General features: G+C 40.2%; 1 protein-coding gene across 1 annotated transcript in view; it reads left to right on the top strand.

Moving 5' to 3' along the window:
- CTNND2 (catenin (cadherin-associated protein), delta 2) overlaps positions 1-15,450 on the top strand; it is a 642,889-nt gene that overhangs the window by 293,574 nt on the left and 333,865 nt on the right. Inside the window, exon 5 of the mRNA XM_005871061.2 lies at positions 6,290-6,532. Within this exon, the coding sequence (XP_005871123.1) occupies positions 6,290-6,532 (243 nt within the window). The remainder of the gene's footprint in view (positions 1-6,289; positions 6,533-15,450) is intronic.

Here is a 15,450-nt window from a genome sequence, read left to right as displayed (position 1 = left end):
ACAAAGCACTCATGAGCACCTAGATCTCCTACCTGTTTAACGCGTTCTTGTTAACAACACTTTTCTTTTAATAGTAAAATGATCCCTTGGAATTAAATTGATAACTCCTCTTTAGAGACCTTGTTTTATTCATGTGGCTTCAGCTTCCATACTGATCATTTTGATAGTTTTATCTCTGTCCTAAAATTTCATTTACACATAATCAAACGTTGAACTTGGAAATTATTTAAGTCCTAGAAAGATTAAATTTGTCAGATTATGTTAGAGCCAGTATTAAAATCAAGCCCAGGGTAGCTTTCTAACTACATACTAGTAAATTCCCACCATCTCCTCCAAGTAATTTAAAAACCAAGTCCATCCTTCCCCAAAACACTGAGTTGTCAACACACACAATCTCCTGCCAATCTTTCCTTTGGGAATGCCACATGGTGGGAGTTTCTGCTTTTTCCATACCCATGGAGTGAATATATGTTGTATTCCGGGACAGATGTTCAACTGAAGCAGACCAGAATTAGCAACTCTCAATAAATCACCTTAAAACTTGTGGAAACAGAAGGTGTGTGGCTGATTGTCACAGGGCAGTTCTGTCTGCTCAATTTTCTGGAAGGACTCACTTTGTAGTGCGGGAAACTCCTGGGACTCCTCGGAGTGTTGGCAGTAATATTATCCTTCCAGTGGTCGGCTGAAGACTGTCCAGTAACTTTTGGCTCTTCTTCATTTCCTGTCTCCACTTGATCACCATGTCTTCATGAGCTTTTCCTTTAAAATGTCTCTTAAATAAGCAACTTTCTCTCCCTTCCTAATGAAGCCACTATCCCCGCTAAGATTACTGTAGGTTTCCTTTCTCTGCACAGCAAAGCCCTGGTGCTGGTCTCTCCAGTATCTAAGCACAGAGCTGCCTTTACCATAAATGTTCAGAATCTCTGCTCTCATCCTATCCCCCTCCTTCCAGATGTGTAATACTGTGCAAAATCCCTCTGCTAAACAATTAAAATCCCCAGTCTAGTCTGTTTGGAGGGTTAAGGTAACATAGAGGGATAGGATTAATATTCCCTGGACAGTCAGACATCAGGGCAGGCTACATGGAGGTGACATTTAAACAGCACTTTAAGAATGAGTTTGAGGTTGACAGAGAATGGAATTTCAGGCTGAGAGAACAGAGAGAGAACTTTGTTTTTCTTATCTCGTTGCCCCGACACTAGATTTTGTTTTTAATATCAAGCAGGCCATTTTAATGATCTATGTCTTGAAAGTCTCATTTGTAAAATGAAAGCTCACAGGGTGTTGAAAGAAAGCACTAAGTGATATATGGGACAGTACTGTCATAAGGTTTTTAGGACAAATTCCAATCAAGGCTTTATTATTCTCAGACCATGTGGCTATGCAATTAGATAATTAGATAATAATACTAATAACTAATGTTTATAGAGCAACTTATATTTTTCTAAGCATTTGCACATCCATTATCGCATTAGGTGCTCAAATTTGCAGAGATTAAATTTGTAGAGACAGAAAGCTGCAGTGTGGTTAAGAACAGACACTCTGAAGCCAGACTGCCTTGTGAGCACCAAGCCCCACCACCAGCTCTGTGGTCTCAGTGAGTGGGACCTCCAGGTCTGTCACCACAACTAGGGATGATGGTACTTTCCTCACTGGAGTCTTGTTAAGTTAATAGAAGTCAAGTGCCCAGGGCAGTCCATGGAACTTAGGAAGTGCTCGGTGGAGGTTAGCTGGTATTACTAGCAGCAGCATCTTCATCATCATCATCATCATTATCCATACTTTCACCAACGGAAGGTGAACTAGAGCCCAGGACTGCTGAATTCTAAATAATGCCTTGGGAATGCCATACTGAAGACCTCTAGCATTTTCTGTATTATTGCAAAGAATCTAGTCTAGTTAAGGTTTCCTGTATTCTGGGACTGGTGTTCGGCTAAAGAGGAAATAATTAGTAATTCTAGATGAAGTCTCAACAAAATGAGTACACATGATTATGAAAACTCTAAAATATCTAGTTCTTTTTGGAAGAAATTGTCTTTCTCCGTTTGGCTTATTTCACCTAGCATATTTTCTAGGTCCATCCATGCTGTCCCAAAGGGTAAGAGGTCCCTCTTTTTTACGGCTGGCATGGAACAGACTGACATACCTTGATGTGGGGTTGGGGTGGGGGGAACGAGATGAGCTAAACCAAAGAACTTATATACATATATACCTAGGCCATAGACATGGGAAATAGGGTAGTGAAGAGCTCGAGGGTAGGTAGTGACTGGGAAGGGGGGCCGGGGGGCAAAACTGGAGATATCTGTAATACTATCAACAATAAAAATATATTTAAAAAGAAAATGAGAAGAAATTGTCTGTACATGGTAGTGTATGTGTTATTACAACCTGCACGTGAGTCTCAGCTTCACAGAAAATTAACATGGTGATCTTTTCATGGGCCGAGGTTAGTCTCTCCCCACTGATGATGGACTCCAAGCTCCTAGCCAGCACCCAGATTCTCTAAGGAGAGGTTCCTCGGGGGAGTCCCACAATCTGAGGGGTGAAGATTTCTCCTGCAAACAAACTGACTTCTATGTAGGGATGGATTTTTCAACCTTAAAATGCTGATGTGTGTATATGACCTAAATAGTGCTTTGATGTTAAATGATAACAACTTCTGGACTTGGAGATAGCCTCATCTTCATTTTACCAAGTGTGGGACGCTGGCTGACTTCGCCACACCTCTAACAATAAGGGAAAGATACAAGGGCAGTCTTTTCACAGGTTGCTCTGTGGTCTGTAGTCACTTCATATATTTGAAAGCATAATGAGACATTAGTGTTTCACTCCAGCTTTGCCCCAGGTGTCTTTCTAGGATCATTGGACGATTCCATGACCCTCATCTCTTTAGCACCCTTAGAATTTCTCCCCTCTGTCCAGTTGGGGCTAGTGTGTCTTGATCAGATCAAGGACACATGCTCTCTGGAGTTTTATCAGTTTAATAAAAAATGGTTTCACTTCCTCTTCCTGGCCCCTGGGCTGAGTTATCTTGAGTAGATATTGAGTTCAGCTTTGTCCCAGGAGGAGCAAGGTGCAGAATGGTCCAAGACATCACTGTGACCAAGTCAATGTCCTGGAAGTGTACATACCCGAGTGTGCCCTCTGCTTTCTCTGATCTCAGAGGACATTGTGACCCCCTGTTCCTCATAGTTGAAGTTTCTTCTGGAGCAGTTAAGTGCAATGAAGGCAAGATTCCATTTCCCTGGTTGGAGTTTCAAGTCTAGGTCTCTTTCTCTCCTCCCACCCTAAGTGTTCTTGCATTGCCCCCATCACCTTGCAGATACATTGCGTCCTCAAGACTGCAGCCTAATTTTACCACTAGCCCAAAAGCAAGACTTGATGGAAACCCTTTAGTTTTAGAGGAAAAAAATCCATGATTTACAGCTAAAAGCAATAAATGCTTTTGAAATCTATGGAAAATTGGTATTTTCTACTTCGATGAACAGTAATGTTGGTAAAGCTAATCAAGTGTTAGTTATATGTAAATTTTACTTGTATAATAAAGTAATTATGACTTGTTCTATCATATTAGCTTTTTCCATATTCTTATGTAGCTGTTCTTTCTAAATTGGAATGAATAATGCTGTTGATTTGAAACCTAGCGAGCGATGGTAAAATCGTTCTAAAATTTTTGACTGTTGTCCTGACTGTTTCGTCCTTGACAGGTGATGTGTCACTGTTGTAATATTATGATATATTGCTCATTACTTCAATTACCTTTGTCAGAGTACATTGACGTTTTATGCTGGAGATGTGTGAACAAAGTAATGAGATGGAGAATTTTGGTTTGTTTTCATTGAGTATTGATCAAATACATGGCTGATTGTATAAAAGATGAACAAATCTGATTATTTCGTGATGTATATTTCAGGAGCACATAAATCATATTTTTAACTGAAATACCTTTTGAAAAGGATTTTCAATTGTCACTTTAAGATCCTACAAGGAAAGCATTTGTAGGTTTCTGGAGCTAATTTTATGAATCTATTCAGAATTTATAAATCGTTTCGCTTGCTAACTATATCTATAATAAAGTTCATCAGTGTAAAGTCACATGGTTTTTCTTGAAAGGCAAATAACCAGGACATGCAACTCTTCTGCTTTATAGATTGTGTTAAACTATTTATATGAGAGTAAATATTTTATTTTATTCCATTTTATTGACATTTCCAAAGGTCTGTGCACTGTTGTATCTGTTTCAGTTTTCACTGCCCTGGAAATGCTTTATCTTGGGGCAGGAGACGTGGCAGGGCTTGGGCAGAGAAATAGCCCAAGAAAGTCTAATGGGAAGGTACCTGTTGTCAGTGACCACTAGCCTTAAAGGGCTTTGGCTCTTCCACCATAGCTCATTCTCTCCCATTAGGTTGTGGCTTTCAGGAAGGTAGGGACCAAGGAGAAAACCCTTGGGCAGAATTCGTCACCATCCTCCCAGTGCTTACTATACCTTCTCCTCTGGCAGTCAGTCCCCACCCATCCCTGCCCCCATCAATGGTCCCCCTTTCCCTTCCCAGCTGTGGTCTCCCTTCCCTTCCAGAAGCTGCCCCATACCTCAGCCTGCCCTCCCCTGGGCCTCAAAGACCACTTGTTGGCTCTGTCTCCCTTTCTGGCAGTTTCCACATCAGCAGTGGGGGCAATATGTTCCTGGCGTCCAGAATGAAACACTCAGAATATGCACTCCCCATAGAGACATCATATAGCTGGTGATTGGGCCTATAATACCATCAGTATGGATTAAACGATTTTTTTGCAGGCTATTGCAAACTTCGCCATCTGGTATATGCTGTTTTCTTGGGACTCTATTTTCTAAATTAAAAGAAAACGGATTACAATTGTACTTTTGTTATGCTCTTCATGATGACATTGGGTTGGATGGAAATGTTTTTATTTTCTTCCTTGACTTTTTTTTCCAGGAACTGTACAGATTCCAAAATACCAAGTCTTTACCATGTTAGTTAATTGGCTTATTATTTAATATCGAATGGTGAAAAAATATTTTTACATTGTTCAGAATGTCCATCGGGGTATCAGAGGGGATGGGAGGGTCTTAGATGGTAAAAATTAAAGAGCACACATTATTTCATAAAAATAAGGCTTATGCCACATCAAATTTGCAGTCTTGGTTGAAATATAAAGTTACATTCTATTCTTTAAAAGAAAGAAAGAATGATCTTGAAATTTGCTCACACTTATTAGAAAAGATTCTATTGTCTAAAACAGCCAGAGAGAGAGAGAGATATAAAGGATGAGATAGCAATTATGTCTTAGTCTGTGTGTATGTAATTTCCTTCCATCCAAAAAGAAGTAACTTGCTCTATGGTTAACATAACATGAGAAAATTTGTGTTGCCAAATCCTCCTCCTCCCAACTCACTCTACTTACTCCAATCCCTTTTCAAACATACACAATGGAAATTGACAAGTACACTTCCACTCCTCTATACTTCTTTTTTAATTCCCTAAGTAAATATGAAATTTGATTAAAGAAATTTTGCTTAAAAAGAACATGAACAAACTATTGCAAGGTTCCCATCTACATGAAATGCAAGGAAATAAAACAGTTTCTTTTGCAAAGTATAATTTAAGGATGAAGCCAGGAACGTCTTCCCACTGCTCCATCACTTGCACTGTCAGCCATGTTAACATCACCATTTGTAACACTGTGTCCTGTCTTTGTTCTCCTGCTGTGCACAGATGTGATGGCAAAGATTACTATCCATCAGAAATCCTCTGAGAAAGAGCGAATTCTACATTGTAGGAAGAGCTATTAATATTTTAAGCACTGTCAACCCTTCAGGGGTTGAGGTATTACGTCACTATTTATACTATGAAATTTGTTACTGATTGGAAGGTTTTGAGGGTTTTAGCAGCCTGATAATTAAGTAGGAGATATAATTATATTAATGCAATTAATATGTATTAATAGGTGGACTCTTAAATGTTTCTGATATTGTCTGATCCAAAAATAACTACTTGATTAACTAATGTGTCTCATAAGAAATATGTCTATGTAGGTCAGGATGAGATCATTTGAAAAAAAAAACTACTCATTTGAGAACTCGAAACCTCAAAAAAAAAATCTCATTTAAGAGCTGGAGTCAAATTATATGGTCATTTTAGTTCTCAGAATTCAAAGCATAGATGGCTGGAATCATGTGTGTGATAATTCTAGGCTACTCTCAATAAATAATACATGTCATTTCTGCTTCACTGAGGCTGTCACTTACTGCTCTAAATGACTTTCAATGCAGGGCCCAGCCTGCTCTCCCAGAGTGCACTTCAGCTCAATTCCAAACCTGAAGGGTCCTTCCAGTATCCAGCCAGCTACCATAGCAACCAGACCCTGGCCCTGGGTGAGACAGCCCCATCGCTCCCTGCCCGCAGCACACAAGCCCGAGGTGCTGGCCAGAGCTTCAGCCAGGTATGTGTGAGAATGGGGCCCTCTGCTGTGTTGATCTGTGGGGTCCAAGGGGACAGTCCTGGAGCAGAGCTGTGAGAAAGCCACCGTGACCCCTCCTGCCTTTCTGCGACATGCCCCACAACTTCCTAAAGATGCCTTTGGTGCTGTGAGTGAAGGAAATGAATAATAAAATACCAGAGAAAGCCACCGTGACCCCTCCTGCCTTTCTGCGACATGCCCCACAACTTCCTAAAGATGCCTTTGGTGCTGTGAGTGAAGGAAATGAATAAAATACCGTTATGGAATAACACTGAGTTGTAAACATGTGTTCTTTAGGAATATCTGTGAGTTGCTCATGCTATATTTACACTCTATATATTTATCTGTATGGGTATGTGAATGTGTGTCCTTACTATTTCTGTGTCTATATGAGATATAAATATGGCATGCATTCTACTTTTGTGTGTGCACCTGAAACAATTTTTATTCTTCTAAAAAAGCATGAAATTATTTTTTGGGGTGACTCATATAAAGAAACATAATGCCAATGCATAATCAAGTATGTAGAACTATTCTGAAGATAATTGTGATCATTCAGGAATAGTTACACTTTGTCAAGTTTTTTTGAAATGTACCCTTAGTTGTTCCTTTAAGGTGTATACTTGTTCTTATAGTTTCAGTGCACAGATTCATTAGCTGCCATTCAAACCAGCTCCAGGTTAGTAGACATTAGAAGTAGCCATTAATCTGAATTTTTTTCACAAAAAGTGTAAATGTTGTGCTAGATCCATAGATGGATGGGTGGATGGATGGATAAATGGATGGATAGGTATATAGGTAGGTAGGTATTTTTGTTTTAATAACTTTAGAGTTCAAGATATATTCTATCAACCTAGATGTATTGTATCTTGTTTTAAGCTATTTTGAACTTATTTTCAGCAGCATAAGGCCCTTTTAATCCCTTGATCTTGGAATGAAGAACCCACAGCTCCAAAAGCAATCCCTTCAGCTGGCTAGATCAATTTCACCCTTTCTGCATTTATTGGCTGGTACATATGCTATCTGACCCACCACTGGCTCCTATAACAACCAAACATATCTTTGTCACCAGTTTATTGTCATTATTCCATCCATGTGTCTTTCCAACTAAACTGAAAGTTACTTGAGGGCAGGATCATTTTCATCTTAATCAGCAGCTTCTTGCCATCCACATGGCCCCCAATAAATGTCTGCTGACAGAGAGGAGGCAGGGCGACTTAGAATGGCATAGTATAGTCACTATGAGAGGCCTACTTAAGGAGACATGGATATACATGAAACAAAACCAGAAAAGTCTCAGTGCATTTCTATTATTAACTTATTGCCCAGCAATATATTTAAAAAATGATTGTGTTCTTCAAGCAAAACCCTTGTCCATCATTGCTTTGTAACTTTTACGTGGTAATGCTGAGCTATAGAATTTGTGGATAAAAGGGAGTGGCAAATAAAAGATTTATTGAGAAGATAGGCCTGTCCCTTTTTCTTTATATGAGTAACCCCAAAGAATAATATTATGCTTTTTTCGGAGAATAAAAAATTGTTATTTAATTTTTTGAAATAAACAAGTGAGATACAGCCATTTTTAACCCTGATATCCAGCCATACTTCTTAGTGGAAGAAGCCACATTCAGAAATAAGGCACATTTTTATACTCAAATTAACCTATGACAGCTATGGACTTAGCTTTTACCAGTTCCTAGACATGTACCTAGAAAAACCATAAAGTTCTACTTTTCTCATAAATATCTGAGACCCCTGTAATTTGAGTTGAAAACACTGAGTCAACTTGAAAAAAAAATCTGTATTTCCATATAGATGAGCATCATAAAAATGGAAATATCAATATAAAAAGCGAAATAAGTTAACTTCAACTTACTCACTTGCCAGATAAATGAGTAATGCCAATGACCTTTACCTCCAACTTATCACCTTTGTTGTAACTAAACTGTGAGTATCCTGTAAACCTGTTCACACAAAGCTATGCAATAATCAAAGCTTTCTTATAAAATTAATAGTTACCATTTATTGAGCACCTAGAAATAATCTGTTTTACATACATCCTCATATTTAATTTTCCCAAAGGGGCTGTATTACTATTTATATTTGAGAGACTTGGAAACTCAAGATCATCACATTTAGACAAGCTGTCATGTCCCATTTTAAGGCAGCAACAGTGAGAATAGGAACAGAATCTTGACTGAGTTGAAATCTGATCATTCTAGAAGAAAGTGTTTCATAGTTTTTTAATTAATTTATTGATTGGTTAATTAAATTGATTGGGGTGACATTGGTCAACACGAATATACAGGTTTTAGGTGTGGGTTTCTATGTCACAAGATCTGTATAGTGCACCATGTGCCCACCACCCAAAGTCTAGGCTTTAAAAATATCACTTCAATCAAATGAATCTAGAGTTTGAACCTATTAAGAGGTGTATAAATGCAGACAAGCAATGTGGCGAGGTATCTGTTTCCATGTTGAGGGTGTCCCTCCTTGTGAGAGTCCATTCTATCTCCCACTAACTGCCATGGACTAAAACAGTAGAAACTCTAAACTGACAAGATTGGGACTCACATTAAAAGTCTGCTTTAAAGTTTAATCAGAAAGTATACCTAAGTTGTAAAGATACCAGAGCTCTGTATTTGAAGTCATCAGGGTTACAGTTTGAAGGCATCTATAAATGTGAATGTTCAAGGTGATTAGTTGGAGGCAAAGGTTATTGGCATTACTCATTTACCTGGCAAGTTTGTAGGATCTAATCTAAATACTGAAATCTAATTCACCCAATTCATAGGAGTGAGGCTGTTGGTGACTATCTGAGTTCTGTTTATTTCAGCTAAGTGGTGGATGGATATCGGTACCAAGATTTATTTTCAGCTTTAGTGTGCTGCAGTATGAGAGGTGTGTTTTATTGAGTTATAGGACCTGTGACTTCAAAATTGCCAGAGAAATGCTGAACATGTAAGCCAATATTTTCACTCAGCAGTTAGCTTTATACCTTGAAAATTCCAGTAAGATCTCCTTCATAGGATTGGCTTGGGAATCCCTTTATTCCAGTGGTTTTGCAGAGTCCTGTGACTCATTCTTGTCAATATTCTGACGGGTGCTAAAGCTCATTACTTCAAGGCTAGATTAATTTTCAGAATATCCTGTAGTCATAAAGTCCCAAAAAGGGCTAGTAAATTTCAAATTATGGCAGTAGATATCAGACCAATTTAATAAGGTCAATAATCAACAGAAAAACATTTCATTGCTTGGTCTTGAAGAGAAGGTGTAATTCTAAAGCTAGTGATTTTTCAATCTCAGTGATTTTCTCTCATTCATAAATCAAATTGGAATGTAATTTCAAAGCAATATCACAAATGTTCAATGATCCTAATTTCAATTTTTAAAAATCTAGTTTATTCAACATAATCATCGTTTCGGTTATCAACACCAGGCTCTATGCCAGGCCCTGGCAATATGTGCGCAGCCTGCATTGCCCCATTGTATCAGTTTGAATAAAACTGGGTCACAAAAATTGTCATAAAATATTCGTTCTCTTGTATTTCCCTAACTAAAATCCTTGAAAGTCATTCTCCGTAGGCTCTAGGATGAGCTTGTGGGGCTTGGCTGGAGGAGAGAGAGTATAAGATTCTTCCCAAGAACCCCAAGGCCTTTCCGGGAAGTAATAGGAGTCCATGTATAGCTACTCCTCTCCTTGCTCTCAGCATTCTTCTCAGCTACCCTGCTCCAGCATCTAACAGTCTGTAGGTTACTCCTCCATTCTTCCCTTCCTCCTCTAGGCCAACCGTGACCTTTGTGTGGCTGTTTTGAGGTGCCTCCATGAAAATAGATCTAGTCTTTCCATTACATTTACGTGTCTCTGGGTTATTCTTTAAAGCACTCAGGGTGTTTTATTGTGTGCCTGCTGTATGCCATGAGCTGATGTATCTGCTTGGTATGAAATAGTAAAAAAAAAAAAAAATAGGACCCTGACCTCCAAGAACGATTCTAGAATCAGTGGTAGGGACTCAGAAGATCAGCACAATAAATAAGTCAATTGCATAGTTTTTTAGATGACAGTGATTCCTATAAGGTTTGCAGCCTTTCCTATAAGGAGGAAATGAATGCAGTATAAGATGAGTGGGACTCAAAGTGCAGGATGGGTGTGGCATAGGAGGCCTTGTGGAGAAGGTGCCCTTTGGGTGAAGACATGAAAGAGAAGAGGGAGGAAGCTGGGGGACAGCAAACGCATAGCTCCTGGATGGGGTGGCCTGGCTTGCTGACAGGACAGCAAGGAGGTCAAGGTTGTTACAATGGGTGCAGGAATGGTGAGGGGATGGGAGACCCAGAGTAGATCATTGTGTGGAGCTTGTGTTTTAATCAGATTGAAATGAGGAGCAGGTAGAGAATGTTAAGCAGAGGCACAACATGGCCTGGTGTGTACATTGAAAGCTTCATTTTGTCATATCACATATAATAATACCCTACAGCAAGTTGTAGGAATGGTGAGGGGATGGGAGACCCAGAGTAGATCATGTGTGGAGCTTGTGTTTTACTCAGATTGAAATGAGCAGGTAAAAAATGTTAAGTAGAGGCAAAACATGGCTTGGTGTGTACATTGAAAGCTTCATTCTGTCATATCACATATAATAATACCCAACAGCAAGTTGCATGTAAGCCTGTTTCTTCCCATCAGATTGCCTTGCTGTAAGAGCGGAAACTTACAAAATTAATCTTCGTATCCCAAGTAACTGGCTCAGGGTTCACCAAATGCGCATCAGGTTCCTCCAACTCCAGTCTTACTCTTTATAATCATATTGCAAAAGGCTGTGGGTGGTGAGATGTTGCGAGAGTTGGCTCTCCTCCGGGCTCTGTCTGCTTCCACTCACATTCCATTTCCTATGGATTACAGGAAATGCTGAATGTAAAACGTCTGGCATAGAGCAGTCACTCTAAAAATGTTGGTTTCTCCTCATGTCCAAACATCAAGTAGTCTCATCAAGCATTTCCTTCAAGGAGGAAACCAAATATGCAAGATGTAAGAAAGTCTCACAGGAACCTAAAGATTTTAAAGCCACTTTCATGTTCCCCAGCAGAACTGAAGAAGCGTGTGCACAGGCATAATCCTAGGGAAACACCTGCTTGCTGCAGGAAGTTAAGAATTGTGCGATAGTTCTGTTAAAGAAAACTGAACAATAGCAGAGACTCTAGGAGAGCAATAAACTTTCAAGAAGCAAAATTGCCATTTCTTTTTTATCCGGCCTATCTATTTAATGTTGCACTGACTTCTGTGTCTTAAAAGTTCTCATTGGGCCCTAACTGGTTTGGCTCAGTGGATAGAGCACCGGCCTGTGGACTGAAAGGTCCCAGGTTTGATTCCTGTCAAGGGCATGTACCTTGGCTGTGGGCACATCCCCAGCAGGAGGTGTGCAGGAGGCAGCTGATCAATGTTTCTCTCTCATCGATGTTTCTAACTCTTCATCCCTCTCCCTTCCTCCCTGTAAAAAATCAATAAAATAAAATAAAATAAGTTCTCATTGATGCTATATCGTAATTATAAATATGCTGTGTGCTCACTTCTGCCAGAGGCTGGTGTGTTCGTTGAGTTTGGAACATTATGGATGGTGAACTCACATCAGGCAGTTGCGAAGGTCAAGGCCTGGTAGACACAGAGACCCACAGAGTGTAAAGGATGAGCAAATCCCCAATAAACACCTACTTATTGATCGTTGAATGACGGGGGTTATACTGAAAGACTAGTGTAACATCTCTCCAGTTTGCTTAATTATGATACAAGCTGTTTACTTAGAAAACACAAAATCGCAGAGATAGGTTTAGTGGACATCATGCAGCATTCGGAGGAGAAGTCATATCACTTTGTATACTTTTCTTGGCATATCTTGGGGAAAGCGGCAGTTTATTTGTTTTTGGGAGAGTGTTCAGGTGCCTACCTACTGGAAATATTTTGTCATTGTTCTGCTTTAAAATCTTCTCCCTCCCTTTTCTCTTTCCAGCATAAATATATTTAATCTGACTTTAATAATTGAAAACGTTCTCATGGCAGGGAGAGCCATGTATGCATTCTACTATAACATTTCCTGTTCTTAGCAAATATTTGAGCTATTGAAGTCATACTAAATGAGCATCTTGCTGAAATAAAAGTTTTATGCAGTGTAGTTTTGCCAAAGCTCATGTTTCTTTTTTAGAAAGAGCTGCCATCAAGAAACCCCTCCTTATATATTCTCAGAGATAAAGTTTTATTTTTTCTTCTAAATGTTCTTTCCCCTGGCAGACCCTATTAATGACCATACAAAATACTTTCAGAATACTCGTTCATAATTTTCCTAATCATACTTTTATTAAAGGGAGGCCAGCAAGAAGGCAAACCACCCAGGACGCAAAAGCCTACAGCACTCTGTTTCCTGGGAAATGGATCCACTGCCACCTTCGTCCAGCTCCACTGACAGGGACAGTGTGGTTTGCAAGATCTCTCTCACCCACACTCTCCACCTCTTTCATACTTTTGGGACAGTCGTGCAAAGAGAAAGCATTCGGGATAGTCTCCCTTATTGTCTCCAAAATCATAGCTCTCCTGGTTCTTTGAAATGAGATGTTCTCACCAGAGAAAGGAATTCCTTCCAAGTGCTTTGTTTTTTCAGTTGCTCAAGTTTACTTCGCTCTGGGCACGTTCAATGTTAGCAGGATGTCACTGCCTGGTAACCCCAGCCTTTCCTCATCTCAGCAGTGGTGACTCCAGGGACAGTCTGTGAACTGTGTACGGAGCCTCCTTTTTACTTTGTTTCATGTTTTTACCAAAACCAGCCCTCCTCAAGGGAATTGCTAGGCAAGGTACTTGATGATTTTACTTGGCTATTTCTGAAATCAAATGTTTCTCACGGTATCAGGATTTTCTACCTTGGGAATTATTTTAGAAAGTGGCACTTTCTGAAGACAATTTCAAAGGAGAGGTAAAATTTAGGAAGCAATGATAGTAGTGTTCAAGCACATTTATCCCAGGGAGTAAGTTCAAGGGCACAAAACTTAGGTGGGGATGTAGATTCATTTTAATTGCATCATATTACAGGACATTTCATCTGACACCTCAGTAAGACTGTTTACATTGTGGAGTTGCTGATTTCTTGTTTCCAAGTTGTGAGAGTAAATGTCTTTGCTCATATACAAGTGCAAGCTTAATGCCCTATGCAAACGCAGCCCAGGAAAGCTCAAGGAATCCTCAGATGTTTTAATCAGCATACGTAGCTGATAGTACTAATTCATGCTACCAGTTTGTTTTGGTTTAGAGTGGATTTCTTCAAAGATGGTATTTTAAAGCATGTCCTGTTTTGGGGTATTTAAAAATTGTTCAGGCTTTTTAACTCATGGAAAGAAGTCTTCCGTCCCTGTTTTTACTTTCTCACAGCCCTGTCACCACTTAACGCTCTCTTCACTCCCTCTAATACCCCACCCCACTCCTTCCTCACCTAACCCATTGCCTGTTCCTGTGTTCTGGCTCTTCGTGGCCCTTCCCTCGCCCCGACCCTTTGGCTCTGCCTTCCTTAGCAATGTGCTGGCTGCCTTTGCCTCTCAGGACACTGTTTTGCCAGGACTACTCTTCCCAGCAGGGACTTTAGTCACCACAACCAGAACTGCCTACAAAGGGCAGACTCCATGAATTATTAAGCTTGCGATCTGATAGTATTCCTAAAAATGACAAGTGATGAATATGGCCGAAGGGGAACACACTGCTTACCCCAAGTCACTAAGCTCCCCTCTGGGAAGCCACAGGGATCCTGGGTTCCCAACCCTGTCACTGTGGGCCTGGCTGCCCAGCAATCTGGGCAAATATCCTTCTGTCCCCAAGTTGGGGCCTGCCTGACAATTCCAGGAAGCCTGGCAGGTCTAAATGCGTTTTGGTGAGGGACCTGCTTTCTGAATGCGGTTTTGTGCATTGGCCTGGGTGCACATGACTTGCAGTCAAGATTCCTTAGAATCCAGGCTGTCAAGGCTCTTGCTGACTGGCTACAAGCAGTGGTTTGGTTTGGTTTGGTTTTCATTTCGCTGCCAAATCCCCAAAGGGTGAGGATTACATGAGTTTTCAAGTGCAGAGAAAATTTCCTTCTATCATCCCATGCCATCCCCACCCCTTTACAAAAGATACAATGAGCCGAAACCGGTTTGGCTCAGTGGATAGAGCGTCGGCCTGCGGACTGAAGGGTTCCAGGTTCGATTCCAGTCAAGGGCATGTACCTGGGTTGCGGGCACATCCCCAGTGGGAGATGTGCAGGAGGCGGCTGATCAATGTTTCTCTCTCATCGATGTTTCTAACTCTCTATCTCTCTCCCTTCCTCTCTGTAAAAAATCAGTAAAATATATTTTTTAAAAAAAAGATACAATGAGAAGGAATCTGGAAACAGCTGATGCCACATTCTGGTCCAAGAGCACCCTAATTTCAGGGGCTCAGACGCTTGGAAAAGAACAATGTCATAATTGTGAAGCAGATAGTATTCTGTACAAACAAAAATACAACAATGACAGATCAACAAAGTAATGTCAAGGTGCAATACTCCCTGTGAGAGGATACTAGGGAGACCTTCACAAACATCTCCTCAGTTGTACATGGAATATACTAGGCTCTTATTAATGGTTTATTGACTTAATGGGAAAATTAGTGCATAGAACTTGAGTGCTGTTATTTAATGGGAATAATGTAAATATTGCCTAAATTTCCATTTCATTATTTTCCACTACACTTTGAAAATACATCCGCCCTTAAACACTTGTATAAAATAGTTATAAATGCACTCCACAGTCACACAGGAGGACTCAGTGTACCTAGTGTGCACATGTGAAACATGCAAACATCCTATACAAGAAAGAGGTAATATGCAAATTGACCATCATGCCCTCACACTATGGCTGCCTATGACCAGGCCAGCAGGAGGGTTAGTGAGGGATGACCAAACGACTGGACAAGCAAGCTGTGTGGGG

Source organism: Myotis brandtii, unplaced genomic scaffold, assembly GCF_000412655.1.
Source record: "Myotis brandtii unplaced genomic scaffold, ASM41265v1 scaffold328, whole genome shotgun sequence".
NCBI classification, from domain to species: Eukaryota; Metazoa; Chordata; class Mammalia; order Chiroptera; family Vespertilionidae; genus Myotis; species Myotis brandtii.
This window is presented reverse-complemented; position numbering and strand designations above follow the sequence as displayed.